This window comes from Arvicanthis niloticus, chromosome 24, assembly GCF_011762505.2.
Source record: "Arvicanthis niloticus isolate mArvNil1 chromosome 24, mArvNil1.pat.X, whole genome shotgun sequence".
Taxonomy (NCBI): Eukaryota; Metazoa; Chordata; class Mammalia; order Rodentia; family Muridae; genus Arvicanthis; species Arvicanthis niloticus.
This window is the reverse complement of record NC_133432.1, coordinates 26,259,917-26,278,698: the sequence shown is the minus strand read 5'-3', so window position 1 is coordinate 26,278,698 and position 18,782 is coordinate 26,259,917. Positions and strand designations below refer to the sequence as shown.

At 47.6% G+C, this 18,782-nt stretch overlaps 1 protein-coding gene across 3 annotated transcripts in view; it reads right to left on the bottom strand.

Annotated features, from left to right (window-relative positions):
• Positions 1–17,307, bottom strand: part of Dtx2 (deltex E3 ubiquitin ligase 2) — a 40,419-nt gene extending 23,112 nt beyond the window's left edge. Inside the window, exons 1-3 of one of the 3 annotated variants that reach the window (XM_076923212.1) lie at positions 17,137–17,307; positions 15,613–15,802; positions 1,304–1,646 (exon numbers count right to left, since the gene is read on the bottom strand). In XM_076923212.1, coding sequence (XP_076779327.1) covers positions 1,304–1,571 — 268 coding nt within the window. In that variant the 5' untranslated portion in view covers positions 1,572–1,646; positions 15,613–15,802; positions 17,137–17,307. Of the gene's footprint in view, positions 1–1,303; positions 1,647–2,020; positions 2,167–15,612; positions 15,803–17,136 lie in introns of those variants that run through there. The other 2 variants (XM_076923210.1, XM_076923211.1) reach the window with 2 other exon arrangements.
• Between the last annotated feature and the right edge of the window lie 1,475 nt (positions 17,308–18,782).

The window sequence follows — 18,782 nt, the reverse complement described above, 5'->3', positions numbered from 1 at the left end:
CACCATTGGCATGTCCATGGTATCAATAAATCTGTGTGCTTCTGTTTTGTATGGATGACTGTATGTCTATGTGTTTTTTGTCTGTATATGCCTAAGTATCTACGTCTGCACGTATGTCTGCCCATGCCATGTCTGTGTACCTGTGTTTGTGTATGTACATCTATATATGTGTGTCTATATCTGTGTGTGTGTGTGTCTATGTTATATGTGTGTATCCATCTGTGGTATGTGTTTGTCAGTGGTGTGTTCACAGTATGTATGCGTCATGTTTGAGTACGTATGTTTGTGTCTGTGTATGTGTCTGTACATGCTTGTATTTGTACGTGTATGCATATGTCTGTGGTATATGTGTGGCATGTCTGGGGGGCATGTGTGTCTGCTTATGTGTGTCTGTGTCTGTATGTGTCTGTGTCACTGAAGATGGACTCGAGGGACCACACATATTCTAGGTATGGGTTCTACCACTGAGCTGCATCCCCCAGCCTCAGTTCTTTCCCCCCAGTAACTCAGTATCATCACTGTTGGTAGATGGTCAAATGGCTACTTGACTCAGGACTAGCACATCCTATCTCATCCAGATTTCACCGTAGGGTGCAGAGGCTCACAAGACAAAGGGCACCAAAGGTCCAAGTCACAAAGTAATGGCCGGCCCTCTCTGGCAAAAACAGTTAGCAGCTTTCTTGTCAAACATGGCTCATACTTGTTAAGGCTTTCTTTTCCCTCCATTCTCAGCCTCCCAAGTACTGGAATTACAGGCAAGAAGAAGATTCTCGAAACTACCATAGCATACTAATGCATGCCAGCCAGTCTGCTGAAGGAGGATGGAGCCAGGAAAGCCTCCACATGTACTCCCAGCACATCTACCACTACTACCACTTTCTTTTAAAACAAGACTTCGTGCATCCCAGCCTTACCTAGAACTTACTATGCAGTCATCAAGGATAGCATTGAACTCCTAACCCTTCACCCCCACCTCCAGAATGCTACAATTACAGGTATGTGCTCAATGAGGGTTTAGTGCTGGGGCTAGAAGCCAAGGCTTCCTGTGTGACAGGTAAGCACTACGCCAACTGACCTATATCCCCAGCCCTGGGAGCTATTATTAATTGAAGCACACTCCAATCAGATATGTTCATGTAAAGAAGGGATGGAAGGTGTGGCAGTCACAGTCAAAACCTAAAACCTAGCTTGATACCCAGCCCAAGCCAGGCACCGTAGGGTGCAGAGGCTCACAAGGCAAAGGGCACCAAAGGACCAAGTCACAAAGCAAGGGCCCGCCCTCTATGAGGCAGAAGGGTCTTACCAGTGTCCTGGCGGAACTGAGTCCAGCTGGGGAGGTCGATGATGTAAGGGGCCAGTGAGGGGTCAGCTTGGCCTAAGGGGATGCTGTGAGCCAGGCTCCCCAGTCCGAAATGCTGGCCTCTCTGCCGGACAAACTGCTGCTCGATGAAAGAGCAGACAGTGGCACTGTAGGGGTGCCAAATGCCAAGCCCATCCTGCCATTCCCACACAGCCACCACCACGTGGCTAGGGTACACCTGCGGCAGAGACGAGCTTGGAGCCATGGCCATCTTCTGCTTTCTCTGAAGACTTCACACCACGCTGGGCTGCAGGTTCAGGTTCATTGCCCAGCACCTCGAGGGGACCTAGAAAAAGACACAGCATTTACTCACACACTGGGGACCTTGTCAGGCAGCTAAAGAAAACCAACTTTTTTTCCTTTCGAGACAGGGTTTCTCTATGTAGTCTTGGCTGTCCTAGAATCCATTCTGTAGACCAGGCTGGTTTTCAACTCAGAGATATACCCGCCTCTGCCACCCAAGTGCTGAGATTAAAGGAGTGTGCCACCACTGCCCGGCTGCCTGAAAACCAGCTTCTCTACCACCTTCAGGGCACCTTGGATCAACTCTTGATCCCCATGTCTTGCTCTAGCAGACAGGATAATTAAAAGTCATTCTTGGAGAAGGTGACCCCACCCCTCACCAGCTACAGCATTTGGGAGAGCAGCCCCACACCTCACCTGGGCCCAGGCGGCACAGTAGAGCTGGTCCTGGTGACATGGGTGAGGGTGAGCTGGCCCAAGGGCATGAGAGTGGGAGAGCTGGTCTTGCCCCTTGCTGGCTTCACCACTGGATGATCTAGCCAGGGCAGCACTGAAGATTCACCCTGGTGGTGTGGGTGTGGGAGAGCTGGCAGGCTGACCAACTCAGCTACCACCAGATCCAGGGCTTTGAGCTGGCCCACCCCAACATCTATGGAGCATGTAAAGGGGGTACTCCTGCAGATCCAAAGCCGCAGGAGATCTGTGAGGAGTCCCAGTGAAGATCCAGTATTGGTACTGTAGCAGAAGCCAGAAGACTCAAACCAAACCAAGGACTCATTGCAATGAACATTTTTAAGTAAAGATATCTGGACATAAGGGTACACTGTGGGACACACTGTGACACACTACAGCTTCCAGGATGAGATACTTTTTGTTTATTTTTTATTTTTATTTTTTGTTTTATGTTGGTGGGGGAAGTTGCAAGGATAGTGGATAAATACGAAAAAACATGAAGATGTGTGGGACTGGGCTGCATCATATGAAACTTACCAAGAATCAAGAAAAAAATTTTAAAAGTCATTCCTGTTCCTTACCCCCACCTCAGCAAACACTCCAGATAGGAGCACAGTGAAAGTGGGGTGCTGATCGCCCAGTCACTGCCTTCTGATTCTACGACTTTCTGCTCAGTGTTTTCCATCCGTCCTTCCTTCACATGTGGCGATGTGCGCAGACAGGGCCTACACATGTCACACATCCCAGCTCCTCTCTGCTGAGCCATGCCCCGGCACTCAGTGCATTTTTAAGTCACCCCAAATCTTTGTGGACAAGGCCACAATGACCCTGTACATTTGTGTAAGAGCCCTACAGCTCCCAATGCAGGCTGTATTTGTCAGACAGAGTAAGTCCTGCTACAGTATCCTCACAGATGTTCTGTAGCTCAGAATCAGGGCTCCAGGACACCCTTGAGGCAGTAGCTGAGGTAGGACTTACACACAGATACCTAGCTGAAGAGATGGGCTGTCTGCTCTAGGAACTAAGGATCCACATTTAGACTCATAGAAGCCACAGAAAAACTGGGTATGCTTGCTGCCTGTATCTGTAATCCCAGGTCTCAAACACAAATAGGTGAATCTCAAAAGCTTGCTAGCCACCCAGCCTAGCCAAAATGGCAAGCTTCAGGTTCAGTAAGAGTCCCTGTCTCAGAGCAGTAAGGTAGAAAGTGATAAAAGACATGAGTCCTCCTCTGACCTCTGCATGCACAAACAGGCACAAGCACGCACGCACCTGTGCACATACATACCACATGTAAACAACAGCTAAGGGACTATCACTGACCACAAGAAATCCTAGATAAAAAACTAAAGTGCTGTGCATACTTTATTTAATCCAGCACTCAGGAGGCAGACACAGGCAGATCTCTGTGAGTTCAAGGCCAGCCTGGTCTCTATCACAGCTAGGACTGTTACACAGAGAAACCCTATCTTGGAAAATGAAAAAAACAACAAACAAATAAACAAAACCCTAAAGTGCTCCCCGGCTGTCTCCACAGCCCTCCCTGAGCCTTGCTCAGCAGCCATCTCCTTTCTACTCCATCTTCTGAGAACTTACATCCTTCCTGCTCAACTTGTGTGACTCAGGGGGCGTGGCTGAGTGGTACACCGCCTGCTTAGAATCCCCCAGTGTCACATGAGCTCATGACCCTGCACACCCTCCTTCTGCCAAGCAGAACTCTACTGAACAGGAACACACACAGACACAATTCTGTCCCATGACAACAGCCCAATACCCTATTCACATCTGTAGGCCAAGCACCCAGCAGGCATTCTACACATGCTAGCCTAGAACACAGCTGGAGACACTGACGTCATAACATGCCCAGAGCTGTACCATAAGAGATCTGCCAGGGCACAGTCCTGCACCAGCTCTTTGACCCTGAGCTGACAAGTGTCCCCTTCAGTCTCCTGATTCTTACAACCAGCTTCCAAAGCTCCCATCAAATTCCTTCCCTGTTGCCCAGGTGGGGAACTGAGACTTGCTCAATCATATGGCAGCACACTCTGGAGCCTCCTAGACTCTGCTAGCCTTCAAAGCTGAGAGAGGGCCAAGGCCATGGTCCTAGAAAAGACAAAACCAAGAAGCGCAGGCTCCAATGTCTCTCTCAGCTTGCCTCGTTTCGTTGAGAAAAGAGATGCTGACAGTTATATGAAGTTATCTTCATGAGAACTAAGCAGACAGTATAAAGCACCCACCCAGCTGGGTGTGGCGACACATGCCTATAAACACCAGCACTACAGAGATGGAGGCACAGAGTTTGAGTTTGAGGCTGTTCCGTACCATATAGGAACTGTCTCAGAAAGACAAACACAAAGTGTTAAGGACAGTTGAGATGGCTCAGTGCCTGAGTTCAGACTCCCAAAGCCTATGCAAAAAAAAAAAAAAAAAAAAAAAAAAAAAAAAAAAAAAAAAAAAAAAAAAAAAAAAAAAAAAAAAGTAATGTGTCTATAACCCCAGTCCTGGAGGGGTGCACACAGGCAGATTCTGTTCTGCTAGCCAGCTAGCCTAGCTGAAATGTAACAGAGGTGACCTCCAGCGTCAGTAAGAGACATTGACTCAAAATATAAGTTGGGGAAAAGGACTGAGGAAGACATATTGATTGACATCAAGTTCTGGTGTCCTATGCATCCTCCCAGGAGAGTAACTAACACACACACACACACACACACACACACACACAGAGAGAGAGAGAGAGAGAGAGAGAGAGAGAGAGAGAGAGAGAGACAGAGACAGAGACAGAGACAGAGACAGAGAGACAGAGAGAGACAGAGAGACAGACACACACATACAAAATTTAAAAAGCTGTGTGTAGTGGAACACACCTATAATCCCAGAACCTAAAAGGCAGAGACAGAAAGATCAGAAGTTCAAAGCCAGCTTGAGTTACATGAGTGGATGCCAACAAATTATCCACCCAACACAAGCCCGAGGCAGATCTCAACCGCAGGCTTTCGCCTTCCTGCTGCCTACTCACCAAACACCCTTCAGGTAGCAGAGGGAAGGGAGGCCATAGTATGCAAGCAAACACAGGTAATGAATCTGGCTTGTGAGGACACTGAGCAACAACTCTAGGTGCCAGGCTGGGCACCAAGCCCTCCAGGCCTCCAATAAAGGCCTAGACACTGCCTGAGGATGAGACTTGGGGTACCCTGGGCAAGGCTGGCTCACCTCAGAATCTACAATTTAAAGTGCTCATAACTTAGGCATAAACCAGAGGTTGACATCAGAACCTGCAACTCCCAAGATGGCTTAGGCAGCCAGGACCTGCAGCTTACAGGTATGTTCCAACATGTCTGTCCATCCTCAGATAAACCAACTTCCAGAGCGCTGAACAACAGCCAGGGGTATGGCGGAGGTACTAGTTCCAGCTCTCTGTGAAGGTGAGGCCACAGCAGACCCTGAGTCCACCACCACCACCTCCACAGTTGGGCAGTGCCCTCTCATAACGATCTCTCCATCTCTGAGACCTCATGCCCAGCTACAGCTGACTCTAGCAAGTTCCAGAACATTCCAAGTCGTTCCCAGCCATCAGCCATGGATTCTGTTGGTACCTCACTAAGCAAGCATGCCAATCCTTCCAGATGCCAGTAAGTCTTCCTCTTGAGCCTTCTGGCACATATCATCACAAGGGAGGTGACTCCACCCCCCTATCCCCTTTAGCATAGAGGCCAGAATCATCCCAGCAAGCCTGCATGTCTTCAACTTAGTCTCCTTGAGGGGACAGCTGGTACTGTCTCCCCATATGGGGCTAGATAACTTCAAATGTCCCTCAACACAGGGCATGAAACCCCAGGACAAATGAGGAGACACAGGGCTAGTGAGATGGTTGAACAGTTGGACACCTGCCACTAAGCCTGGCTACTTGAGTTAGATTCCCCAGGACCCATACAGCAGAAGAGAACTGACTCCTGCAAACTGTCCTCTAATCTCTACCCACAAGCTATAACACACACATGCATATGCACATACAAAGAATATAATAAAAATATAGGGGAGACCCACATATGCCAGGATCCTGGGCTTTTTGAGTTGGTACCTAGACAGGCCCACCAACTTGCTGCTGGAACCCCACAACCGTGCATGGTAGCCCCATGTCCATGTCTACTCTCTTACCACAGCCCCAGACAGCACCAAGCCACACTTAAAAAACCTAATTTGTTTCAGCACCTAATGGTGGGGCTACTTAGGTTATTCTTAATTATAGAAATTACACTAATTGGATGTGGGAAAAAGCCTCAATCTGGAGGCAATATAAACATACTATACAATATGGGAAGTTCTTTTAATACTGGGGATGGCACCCCAGACTGCCACTGAACTATATACCACCAGCCCTAATAGTGGAGTTTTTATGAGACTGGCTCTGGCTCCAAATTGACCTTGAAGTCCAGGCAATTCTCTTCCTTTAGCCTGTATGTGATCTGTTAGGAGCATGAGCAACTACACCCAGCTCTTTAAAAACTTTTATTATTTATGCTTTAATTATGTGCATCGGTGAGTCCAGGCTCCTGCAGAGCCTTCAGATGCCCCTGGAGCTGGAACTACAGGCAACTGTGGGCCGGGCTAGGAACGGGGTACTCTGGAAAAGCAGCAGGCACTCGTAACATCTGAGCCACCTCCAGCCCCTTTTTTATAAGACAGTCTCACTTGTAGTCCAGGTTGGCGTGGAACTCTAAGAAATCCTCCTTCTTCCGCCTCCCACAGAGCTGGGATTATAGTGTGGGCTCCCACATCTTACTCTAAGCTGTTTCCTAGGTCGTCTGAGGTAGGTGCTTTCCATGTAACGTGGGTCTGAAACTCTCCACCCAAGCAGCTGACAGAGCTAACAGATCTATAAGCAGAAGCCCAAAGACACTTCTCAGAGGCTGAGAAAGCCTACACAGTTAGATTCCAAGTACGAAGCCAAGACATTGTTTTACTTTATTAGAAAATCCAGTGTAAAACAAACAAAGAAAAAAATAAGGGCTGTGAGATGACCTGAGCTCGATCCCTGGGACCACAAGGTAGGAAGAAGAGCCTGCTGCCAGCGCCCTCCACCTCATCTGTGCACTCCACACCACAAACACATGGGGAGTACAAATACAGTATGCAAGAATGGAATTCTTTTTTAAGTTCGGGATGTGAGACTACAGTGGTACAGCACTGCCTCACACTGCCCTGGTGTTCAACCTCAGCACCAGAGGGGGAAAAAAAAAAAAAAAAAAAAAAACTAAAACAAAAAGCCACAAAATTAAAAACTGGTGCTGAGGGGGCTGAAGAGTGGTTGAGAGCACTGGCTGCTATCTCAGAGGACCCAAATTCAATTCCTAGCACCCACACGGCTGCTCGCAACATCTGTAACTGCAGTTCCAGAGGACCCAATGTCCTTTTCTGGCCTCCGTGGGCACTGGGCAAGCACATATATGAAGGCAAAATACTCACAAGACTAAACAATTGTTTTAAATTGATTTTGAGGGTGGAACCCAGACACTCATGCTAAGCATACAATCTGCCGGTGAACCACACCTAATCTCAACTCCTAGTTTTTCACATTTTTTCAACTAAGAAAGTATTAGTTTCTTCCTTTAAAATAAATATAAGGGGCTAGAGAGATGGCTCAGTATTTAAGAGCACTGGTTGTTTTTCCAGAGGTCTAGGGTTCAATTTCCAACATCTACATGGAAGCTCACAACTGTCTGTAGCTCTAGTTCTAGTGGACTGACACCTTTCACACAGACATATATGCAGGTAAAACACCAATGCATATACAAGTAAAATTATTTAGAAATTAAAATATAAGCAAATATAAAATAAAATAATCTGAGGCTGAAGAAATGCCTAGCTGGATAAGAACATTTGTTCTGCAACCCTGAGGACCTAAGTTTGAATCCCCAGCACTCAAGTAAAACAGCAGTGCCAGGCTGTACACATCAGTAACCCCAGCACTGGGGCAGACACAGTCAACAGACAGATCCTGGGAGCCAGCGGGCTGACTAGCCTAGCTGAAGAGGTGAGCTTCTAGTTGAGTCAATGACCCTGTCTCAAGGCATTAAAGAAGGAAGAGACATATAGAGGAAGACAGGCAATGTCCTGGGCTAGCCTTCCCATACACACACACAGGCACGTGTACCGTCAATCACATAGACACACACACACACACACACACACACACACACACACAGATTAAAAAAAAAAATTTTAACCAGACACTGGTGGCACACACCTTTAATCTTGGGAGACAGGGGCAGTTGGATCTCTGAATTCAAGACCATTCTGGTCTAGAAGGAGTTCCAGGACAGCTGGGGCTACACAGAAAAACCCTGTCTTAGAAAACAAAAACAATTAAAAAAAAAAAATCTCTTTAACATGCGAAACACTGATAGAGGGACACAGCTCAGTGACAGCACTCACCTAAAATGTCAAACACGTTTAAAAGGTCAGACGCACCACCAAACCAAGCCAGTGCCACCGATGTTGCTCAAAAGCACTGCTGTGGACAGCTGCTCCTATCCCTGTAGGGTTTCACTGATGGGTGGGGGTTAGGGGGAGCTGATCATCAGAGCAACTCCCTGTCAACACCCCCTTCCCATCCCTGAACTCCAAGAAAAACAAACCACCCAGGTGACGCCAGGGGATTACAACAGTCCTGTGACTGCAGACATGTAATCTTCCTTGTTTTACTGTTCTGCAGTGAAGGGGGTCAGGCCTGGTGACCTTCGTACAACTTACTGTGACTTTGAAGTCCTAATCTTCCTGCCTCTGCCCCAAGGGATTGGGATACAGGAACACTCAAGAGCTGAAAGTGTACCTTAGTGGTAGAGCATCTGCCTACCATACACAAGGCCTCGGGTTCTATAATTAGCACAGAACAAAAGAGAGCAAAGAAAAGGAAAAACAAAAAAAAAAAAACCAAAAAAAACCCCCAGCAGCAAGCTGCTCAAAACCACATGGGGCCCAACTAAGCAAGCAAGCTCTGTGGGCTGGAGGCCAGCCTGAGATACTAAGGCCCTGGAAGTGCCCAAAGGTACCATAGCTCCCAAGACTGCCCAGGATAAAGAGAGACAGCAAACCTCCTGCCAACACCAAAAGCTAGTATTTTAGAGTGTTCTAGTTACAAATCTGCTGCCGTGGGGCAAAAACAATATGTAAACTAACAGGAGTGACAGCATTCCAGTCAGACCATAGGAACAGCTGAAGTGGCTTGGTGGTAGAGCACCTGCCTAAGAAGGCCCACGCCCCCCTCCCCCCAAGAGATCAGCTGGGAGGTGTGGCTCAGTGGTACAGCACTTACCTAGAATCATCCAAATAGAGGTTAGGGGCCTGACCCAACAGTTCTGCACCTGCCTAGAATCCCCCAATGAGGAGCTGGGTGCATGGCTCAGAAGTAGAGCCCCTGCCTGGAAACACACAATAAAGGGCTAGGAGCTTAGCTCAGCTGTAAGCAATTGCCTAGAATTCCCTAGGAAGGGGCCGGGAATGTGAGTCGATGACAGGGCATTTTATTTGCCTAGGATCATCCAATTAGAAGTTGAGGGTATACCCCAATACTGCACTTCCCTAGAATCACCCAGCGAGGGGCTAGGGATATGGGAGAATGCTGACTTAGAAGCATTCTAGTAAGAGGCTGGGGCCTAACACAGTGATAGAGGATTTGCCTAGCACATTCAAGGTGCCTGGTTCAATCCCCACTGCCTATAAAAACAACAAACTTCTCTATAGGGGAAAAACCCTACAGGTATGGAACTAGGCATTGGTGGTGCAGGGCTGTAAGTAAGTTACTCCAGCCCCTGAAAGGCGGAGGTAGGAAGACTGTAAAGGACAGCCTGGCCTACAGAGAAAGACTGCCTTAAACTCCCCCTCAAAAAAGTAGAAATATAAATTAGAAACTTGAGAGAAAGATTAAAACCAACAAGGTCAGTTTTCTAGCACTTGGAGGTAGGAACATGAGGATCAAGAGACCAAGACTGGACAGGGCACAGTTAGAGACAGAGACAGACAAATCACTTTTTTTGTTTTTTTTTTTTTTTTTTTTTTTTAAGACAGTGTTTCTCTGTGTAGCCCTGACTGTCCTGGAACTCACTCTGTAGACCAGGCTGGCCTCTAACTTGTAGACATCCACCTGCCTCTGCCTCTCAAGTGCTGGGATTAAAGGCATGTACCACTAAGGTTGGGACATCAAGGTGACTCAGTGGACAGAGGTGCCTTCATGTAAGCCTAACAGCCTGAGTTCAAGTCTCAGAACCCACATAGTGTCACCCCACACAGATAAATACAAAGAAACTAAGGTCATCTTCAAATATATATAGGGGGTTTGAAGTTAGTTTAGACTACATCAAAGTGTCTCAAACAAACAAAAAACCATAATGGGTGACTCAGCAGATACAGGTGCTTGTCACCAAGCCTGAGCTCAGTCTCCAGGATCCACTGGCTGAAGGAGAGTCAGCTCTTACAAGCTGCCCTCTGACTCCACTCCTGTGTACCCACAAACACACCACACACACACACACACACACACAGAGAAAAACCAGCACACTAGTCAGTACACACATATAATCCCAGCCCTTAGGAAGCAGAGGTAGGAGTACCAGGGTTTCATCATCCTTGACTACAAAGTGAACTGGAGGCCAGCCTGGGCTATAGGAGTACATGAAACTCATCTCAAAAAAATAGAAAAACATAAAAATTTTGAAAAGCAGACCATGCATGAAGAACAATGTGTGTGCATTAAACCAGCTCTGATTTTACTTGTTAAACAATTACCTAAGACACTGCTCAATCAGCTTTGAACTCCAAGTGCCACCCAAGCCCAATCTGTGGGCTGAGGGACTTTTCTCTGTAGCCCACAGCTGCATTCCTTACTGGCCTCAGAATTCTCAAACTGTCTAAAGTTCAGCTGGTAAATCCTTGCTATATAAGCATTAGGACCTGAGCTCAACTCTCCATAATCCAAGAGTTAAAAAACAAAACAAACAAAAACCCCTCAGGTACAGTGGTGCATAATCCCAGCAAGAAAAAGGCAAAGACAAGAGAATCCCTGGAGCTCACTGGCCAGGGTCAGGGCGCTCCAGAAGAAACCCCCGGCTCAAAGACATAAGGTAGTGAGAGTGGTTAAGGAAAACACTATCAACCTCTGGCTTCTACACATGTGAACACATAGCCACATATCCAGGTACATACATGCATGTGTGCATGCACACACACCAACACACACACCCACTCATGCACATGCACACAGTCTGAAAGCATGCTGGCTTCCCTTCCAATTCTCCTTTGTCCCATGGATTTCCCAGGCTCCCCTGTGTTTCAGGCCACCTTGAGAAAACCAGATTCTTGCTCCCTCTGAACCTTCTGCCCACACCCCCCACAGCTGCCTCAGGCCTGTGCGATCAGGCGTGCATCCACTGGCAGCATCTGGTTTTGGCTCTTCCATCTCCCATATTCATAAGCACATGCTCCCAGCTGGCCCCACCAACTCATCTCTGCTAGACTCACCTCAAATCCAAGTGCAACATGAACCCTTCGATTGTCTGTTCTGATCTGATCTTGTCCCTTCCTCCCCTCCTCACAATCTGCAGAATGAGCTTCACATTCTCTGGGGCAACACTCACAGCCATCATGATATTGTGGCACAAATCCCAGCACTCTGGAGGCAGAGGTGGGAGTGTCAATCAAAGTTTGATACTCTATGCAGCCTTTAACTATGTAGAGAATTCCAGGCCATTCTGGGCAGGACTCTATCATAAACCACCAAAAACGAATTTGAAGATCTGTGTTCTCTCTCCACCATGTTCTCCTCCACCCCAAAGACTCTCCTCACCCAACCTGAACTCTATGTATGGATGTCGATGCAGGAGTGGGTGTGGGCATGTGTGGAAGCCAAGGGTTCATACTAAGTGTCTTTCTTCCACAAGCACTCGTCACCATGTAATCTCCGTAAAGACTAATTTTGTGTCTGGGTGCCAGTATCCATGGCAGACACAAGATGGGCCCCAGGAGTTACAGGCTTTTGTGAGCCACCTGATGTGGGAGTTTTAAGAGAGCAGCAAGTACCTTTTCTTCACCAATGAGCCATCTCTCCAAACCTGGCCGCCTTATTTCTTGAGATAGGATCTCTCTCCCTGAACCTGGAGCTCAACATCACCAGGACAAGCTGGCTGGCAGGCCCCTGGGGCTGACTTGCTGTCTCTACCTTCCCACTAGTTATAGGGGTTTTGGTGTCCCACACTCAGTCTCAAGCTTGTGTCTAAGTACTTTACCCACTGAGTCAACTCCTCAACCTCCACCTACATTCTCAATTAATACATTAGGGGCTAGAGAACTGGCTCAGTAGTTAAGAGCACTGACTGCTCTTCCAGAGGTTCTGAGTTCAATTCCCAGCAACCACACGGTGGCTCACAACCATCTGTAATGGGATCTGATGCCCTTTTCTGGTATGTCTGAGGACAGTGACGGTGTACTCACATACACAAAATAGACAAATAAATTTTAAAAAAGATTATTTCTTTTGGTGCTAGGGATGGAACCCAGATCCTGACTGTGCTAGGCAAGGCTCTAATAAACTGGTCCATGCCCAAACCCCTCACTGGCAGGCCACTAAGTTACATCTGAGCCCAATTTAAACACCATGCTTTGATGTGCCCAACAGAGAGAAAACACATTCTTGATTTCTACAGTTATCTATCCTTCACAGAATTCTGCTAAAATCCTTCCAGTCCCCAGAGCTTTGGTGTAGCTTTGTGGTGCTGAGTAAACTTACAAATTAAAAGAAAGTGGTAGTGTGGGCCTTTAATCCTAGCACTCAGGAGGCAGAGGCAGGAGGATCTGAGTTTGAAGCCAGCCTGGTCTACATCTACAGAGTGAGTTCCAGGACAACCAGGGCTACACAGAAACCCTCTGTCAAAAATATAAACACATAATAATAATAATTTTTGTAAAGCTAAAAGAAACTCTTTGCTTTGTTTTGTTTTTTGTTTTGTTTTTTAAGATTTATTTATGTTATATATATGACTATACTGTCACTCTCTTCAGAGACACCAGAAGAAGGCATCAGATCCCATTGCAGATGGTTGTGAGCCACCATGTGGCTGCTGGGAATTGAACTCAGGACCTCTGGAAGAGCAGCCAGTGCTCTTAACTGCTGAGCCATCTCTCCAGCCCGGTTTATTTGTTTTTTAACTTATTCACTTTTGAGACAAGGTCTCAGATACTCCAAGCTGGCCGTGAACTCATCAGGTACCTAAGGATGACTCTGACCTTCCTCCTGCTTCCTCCTGCATGCTAGGACCACAGGCCTGAAGCAACATACCTATGCAGTGCTGGGGACAGAACCTAGGGCTTTGAGCAAGGTATGCAAACACTCTACCAACCAAGCTATATTCCCGGTCTCTAAAACAGTTAGGTTGGCACACACTTAGGGAGACAACCCACAGCACACACACGATCAGCGTTAACCTGCTCATGAGCGAAGCCCCCAAAGCGAATGACCTGTTTAAACATATACAAATATGCATGTTAACAGATACACATAGAGATTTACTACTGTATGTTTGTATGCCATATATATTCAGAAGGGTGACAACGGAGGGGGCACTGCATCCCCTGTTGCTGGAGTTATAGATGGCTGTGAGCTGCCTGACACGGGTTCTTGGAACTGAATTAGGGTCATGTGCAAGACCAGGAAGTGTTCTTAACCACTGAAGCTTCTCTCTACCCTTAGACCCCTTAAAGGCTGTACAGAACCACGAGCACACTGGAGACCTGGCTCAGTGTATGCACATCTTTGGGTGACAACGCAAGGCCCTCAGATCCGGCTCTATCTGCCTTGTGCCCACATTCCCAGCTTCTCCACAGTCACTCCAGTTGTTCTAGCCAATATGGCTACATTTACAGCAGCCGGGCCCTCCCCCTAGCAGCTTCCTGACTATGCAAATGCTGACACTCCTTCCCGCTTTCTCCTGCTCATCTGAATTTCCAGTTTGTCTTACTTTACAGTCCCATAGTCTTACTTTCCAGCTGGCCTTGGCCATGACTTCCAGAAGCCCTTCTGACCCTGCCTACCTACCTCCTCCTGGAGAGGGGTTTACCTCCTGACTTACCTCAGCTCTCTACACATACCGTGACACCGTGTCACTACCTGGTGCATATGTCTTTCTACCCAAGGAGTGGCCAAAAACAGGAGATCCTGTCTGGCACCCAGCAGATGTTTGCTCAAAAGAAATGAATATTTCTGGTTCCAATGCAGTAATAGTGACCCGTTTCTCTAGCCTATAAAGCATGGGTTTGTTGGTTGTTTTTTTGTTGTTGTTTTTTTTGTTTTTTGTTTTTTTTTTTAGTTTTGAGATAATAGCTCTCTGTGTAGCCCAGGCTGGGTTGGGATTCAGTACATATCCCAGGATGGCCCCAAACTCATGATCCTCTTGCCTCAGTTTATTGAATACTGGGATTACAACTTACAAAACCTTGTAAGGGTGAACTGGCTACATAGCCCAGGCTAACCTCAAACTTGCAGTTCTGCCTAAGTCACCTGAGTATGGGATGGCAGGCATCTATCATCTTGTTAGGCCTATTTCCTTTTTAATTTATTATTATTGTGTGAGTATAGGCTTGTGTTTGAAATGGAGGGGTGTAGAAGTTGGGGAGATGGCTTTCAAGAATCTAGTCTCTCCTACCATGGGATCTGGGGATAGAACTCAGGTAATCGGGTTTCTGCAGCAAGGGATAAAGTGTTATTTCTTTAAAAAAAAAAAAAAAAAAAAAAAATTTGAGGGGCCAGTCAGATGGCTCAGCAGGTAAAGGCACTTAATGACAATCCTGATCACCTGACTCAGATCTCCAGAACTCACCTAGTGGAGAGAAGTGACTCCTGCAAACTGCCCTGTGACCTCTGCACGCACACAAATAAATGTTTTGTATTTTAAGTAATAATTAAAAAAATAAAATGAGTGTTTGGAAGTGCTGGGGCTTGAACCCAGGTCTTGTGTGCGGGCTAAGCACTTTACCAAAGCTGTTTCCAGCCCATAAAGCATGTCTAAGACTGGCTAGGCAGAAGCAGTGCCGGCAAGGAGCCAGCTGAATTTATCTGCAACAGCTTGCAATCAACAATCAACTCCCAGGCCTCATTTCACTCCTGGAACCCCAGAATCCCACCATCCGTGCGGCCTGCTTCATTATGTATGTGTCTGTATAAAAACATGTGCGTGTGCACAGATGCGGGGTGGGGGAGCTCCTTGAGGACAGCAGACAGCCTGGGTTACAGTTCCTCAGGTTCCATCAACCTTTGTTCACCCACCAAATAGATGGCTGACTGCCTAGAACACCCCAGGGGTTCACCTGTCTCCTCCCTAGCATAAAACCACAGGTCCATACCACCATGCCAGGTTTTTTTTACCTTGGTTCTAGAGAGCGAATCTGGACCTTCCTGCTTGCCAGACAAACACTGAGTGGACTGAGCCATCTCCCATCACTGCCCACACCCACCTTCTCCTTTGAAAACCAGATTTCAAAAGCAGCAAGGTTAATTTCCCCACGGCTCTCACCTCCTCTTCACTGAAGGGCTGGCACCAAACTGTCCCTTCTTGGTGGAGGCACCAGATAGATCCTCAGAAGCAATAACTTGTCTGAGCTCCCATCTTGATATGAACAGCAAACAAGAACCGGGCAAATCTGAGGGCTTGCTGGCTCAGCCACACCAACTCCGAGGTACCGTTGCCAAAAAGATGATTAAGTCTTCAATGAAGAAACGGCAAGAAAAAAAAATGAGCGCACAGATGTTGGGTCCCGTGTGCTGTGGCTGGCGACTGGAAATTACCAGGCTTATTTCCCAACAGCCTGGGCAGGGAGCAGAAGGTAAGGACAGTCTTTCTCAGCCCACTCAACTGAACCCTTTCTCAGAAAAGCCCGTATGAGGACTTCAGAAACCAGTCCCACAGGACGGTCCATGAAGGAAATCAATACACCAGAGAGGATAAAAATTTGACCAAAGTCACACAGTAAATAAACAAAGAGACTAGATACCTGAGCGGCTAAAGTCAACCTTGATTTTTTTTTTTTTTTTTTTTGGCTACTGGAAAATCTACATGACAGATCTGTTACTTTTTGTTTTTGAGCAGGGTCCACAGTATATAGCCGAGGGCTGGACTGGAACTCCTGAATCTCAATCTTCTGCCTCACAAGTGCTGAAATTTCAGGCATAAATCACCACACCTGGCTAACACTTTTTGGGGGGTTGTGAGGGGTCGTAGTGTCTTACTACGCAGCACTGGCAAGCTTTAACAACCCTCAAGCCCTAGTCTCCCAAATGCTGGGATTATAAGCCTGCAACACATCGCCGGGCTCTCTAGCACTTTCAAGGGGCTAAGACAGCATGGAGAAACAGAGTTCCTTAAAGGTCTCGCCTGTGTACACATTTCGTATTTACGCCACAGTGGAGGCAAAGCTAACGCGGGCAACGCCATCTGAGGGATAGGATGAAAAGCGGAGCTTCAAAACAGAGACACCCCAAAGTGCCCCTGGGACCCAGTTTGACACAGACTGAGAATGGAAAGGCAAACGCCTCCAAAGTCCAACTCTCAGACAGTGGTGGATCCCTATCGCCTGGATGTAGCGTGTTACACACACACACACACACACACACACACACACACGCTCTGGATGTAGCGTGTTACACACACACACACACGATCTAGGACTGAAACTGTTCCCTCAGGGAACCAGGGTAGCAATAGCCTCACTGCTCTTCCAGGTCCTGTAGGACTCAAACTGCCAGGGATGCGACCCCCGTCTCTGCAAAAATAGGGCTCTTACCACACCCAGCCCTATCCCTAACGCTCAGAGAGTCCCAACAGCGACTTCCTGCCTCCAGGACCCTAGTACCCAGGTGCCCAAGGGCTCCCAACGACCCCAGGACTCACCCATCCCGCCGGCACGGCCCTCCCTCCTCGCACGACCGCCCCCTTCCGGTCTCAGCTTGGCTCAATAGCCCCCTCTCCTCAACCCACCCACCCACCCACCTTCGGGACCCCAGCCTGAGCGCCAGCAGGTGGCCCGCCCGTCCCGCTCACCGAGTCTGAGGGAAGCAGAAGGAACAGGTTGAGAGGACCGCCGCCCTCCGGGCTCAGCTCCGGCTCGGCCTCGGAAAAACCCCCGAGTATATCTCCGACTCCGAGCGGGAGGCAGCCGGAGTGAAACTCGGCGTCGCAGCCTCCAAGCGCCGCGCTGCGCATGTCCCTCTCACGCGGCGCCTTCTGGGAAATGTAGTTCTGGTGATGCTGAGTGGGCTGAACCAAAGCGCACCAGCATATGTAAATGTACCCACCCTTCCTTCTCTTTCCCCTACTGACTTACTCCTTTATTAATTAGTGATGCATTTGATTTTTTAAAATAATTTTTATATCTTTTTATTATATGTATATATTCTGGAGGTGGGTGTACTTACAAGGGTCAAAGAACAACTCTAGGAGTCCGTCTTCCGCGTCCACCTTCCCATGGGTTCCACAGATCGAACTCAAGGTGTCAGGCTTGTCAACAAATGCCTTTACCCTCTGAGCCATATTGCCAACCCGTGATTTTTCTTTTTGTGGTGTTGAGGATCAAAGTTAATGCAAGCACATTAGGCAAGTGTCTTACTACTAAGAATCCCCAGCTGTAAGATTCACCTTTTAGGGGTGGAGAGGGTTCAGGATCTCATATGCCTAAGTGTGGCTTTGAATTTGTTATGTAGTCTAGGCTGCCCTCAAACTCCTGAGCCTCCTGCCTTTGCTTCCTAATTGCTGAGCTTACAAGCACGGACTTAAGAAACATAGATTTTAAATTTTAAAATAATCTATTTTAAAATGTTAAGCCTTGGCTTATGATGGCATGGCTCACTGGTCGAGCACTTATCTAGCAAGTAGGCAGGAGACCCTGGATTTGCAAAAGAAGTCCTTGAAATTCCACTTCACGTGACAGAGCCTGCTCCCAGCTCACCCAGCAGCCAGAGAAGTGGAGGAGGCCTGCCCTCAGCACCATCACTGAGGAGAGAGAGTGCTTGCTACTGTTTTGCTTGGAAAGGCAGAACTGTGTTGCTTCCTGCCTCTGCTAATTGGTCTCCATCTGACACTCCAGAGGGACAGTCTGATAAGACACAGCTGCTTTGCTCATTATTTCTGATGAATGGATGGCACCTGGCATTTCCTGGTGCTGATGGTAGCCACCCAGGACCCACATATAACCTATAAAGCCAGAAAGATCCTTAACTTCACAGCCCCAAGGAAAACATGTATGTCCCCAAAAGCTCTACATAAGTCCCTATTAGTGGAGGTTGGAGGAGTTTTGTTTATTGTGGAGACAGGGTGTTATATAGCCTGGCTTCAGAGACGGCCTACGAATACTAATCTTCCTGTCTCTACCTTCTGAGCCCTGGGATTGCAGGTGTGAACTGTTGGTCCCAGCTTTATGCAGTAGTGGGGAGGGGTGCATAGGGAACAGGGAGACCCAGGGCATCCAGCATGCTAAGCAGAGCTCTAACTCATGTCATATTCGAAGCCCCAGCCCTCCAAAGCATTGAATGAACTCCTGTCTGCCGATTTCCATTTTGCAAGTATGAACTCACAGATTCATATTTTTTATTTCCTTGTGCAAAGATGGGTCATGCCACAGCATGTATATAGATGACGGAGAATATGTCCTTCAGTTCTCTCCTGCCACCACAATGAGTCCTGGGATCAAA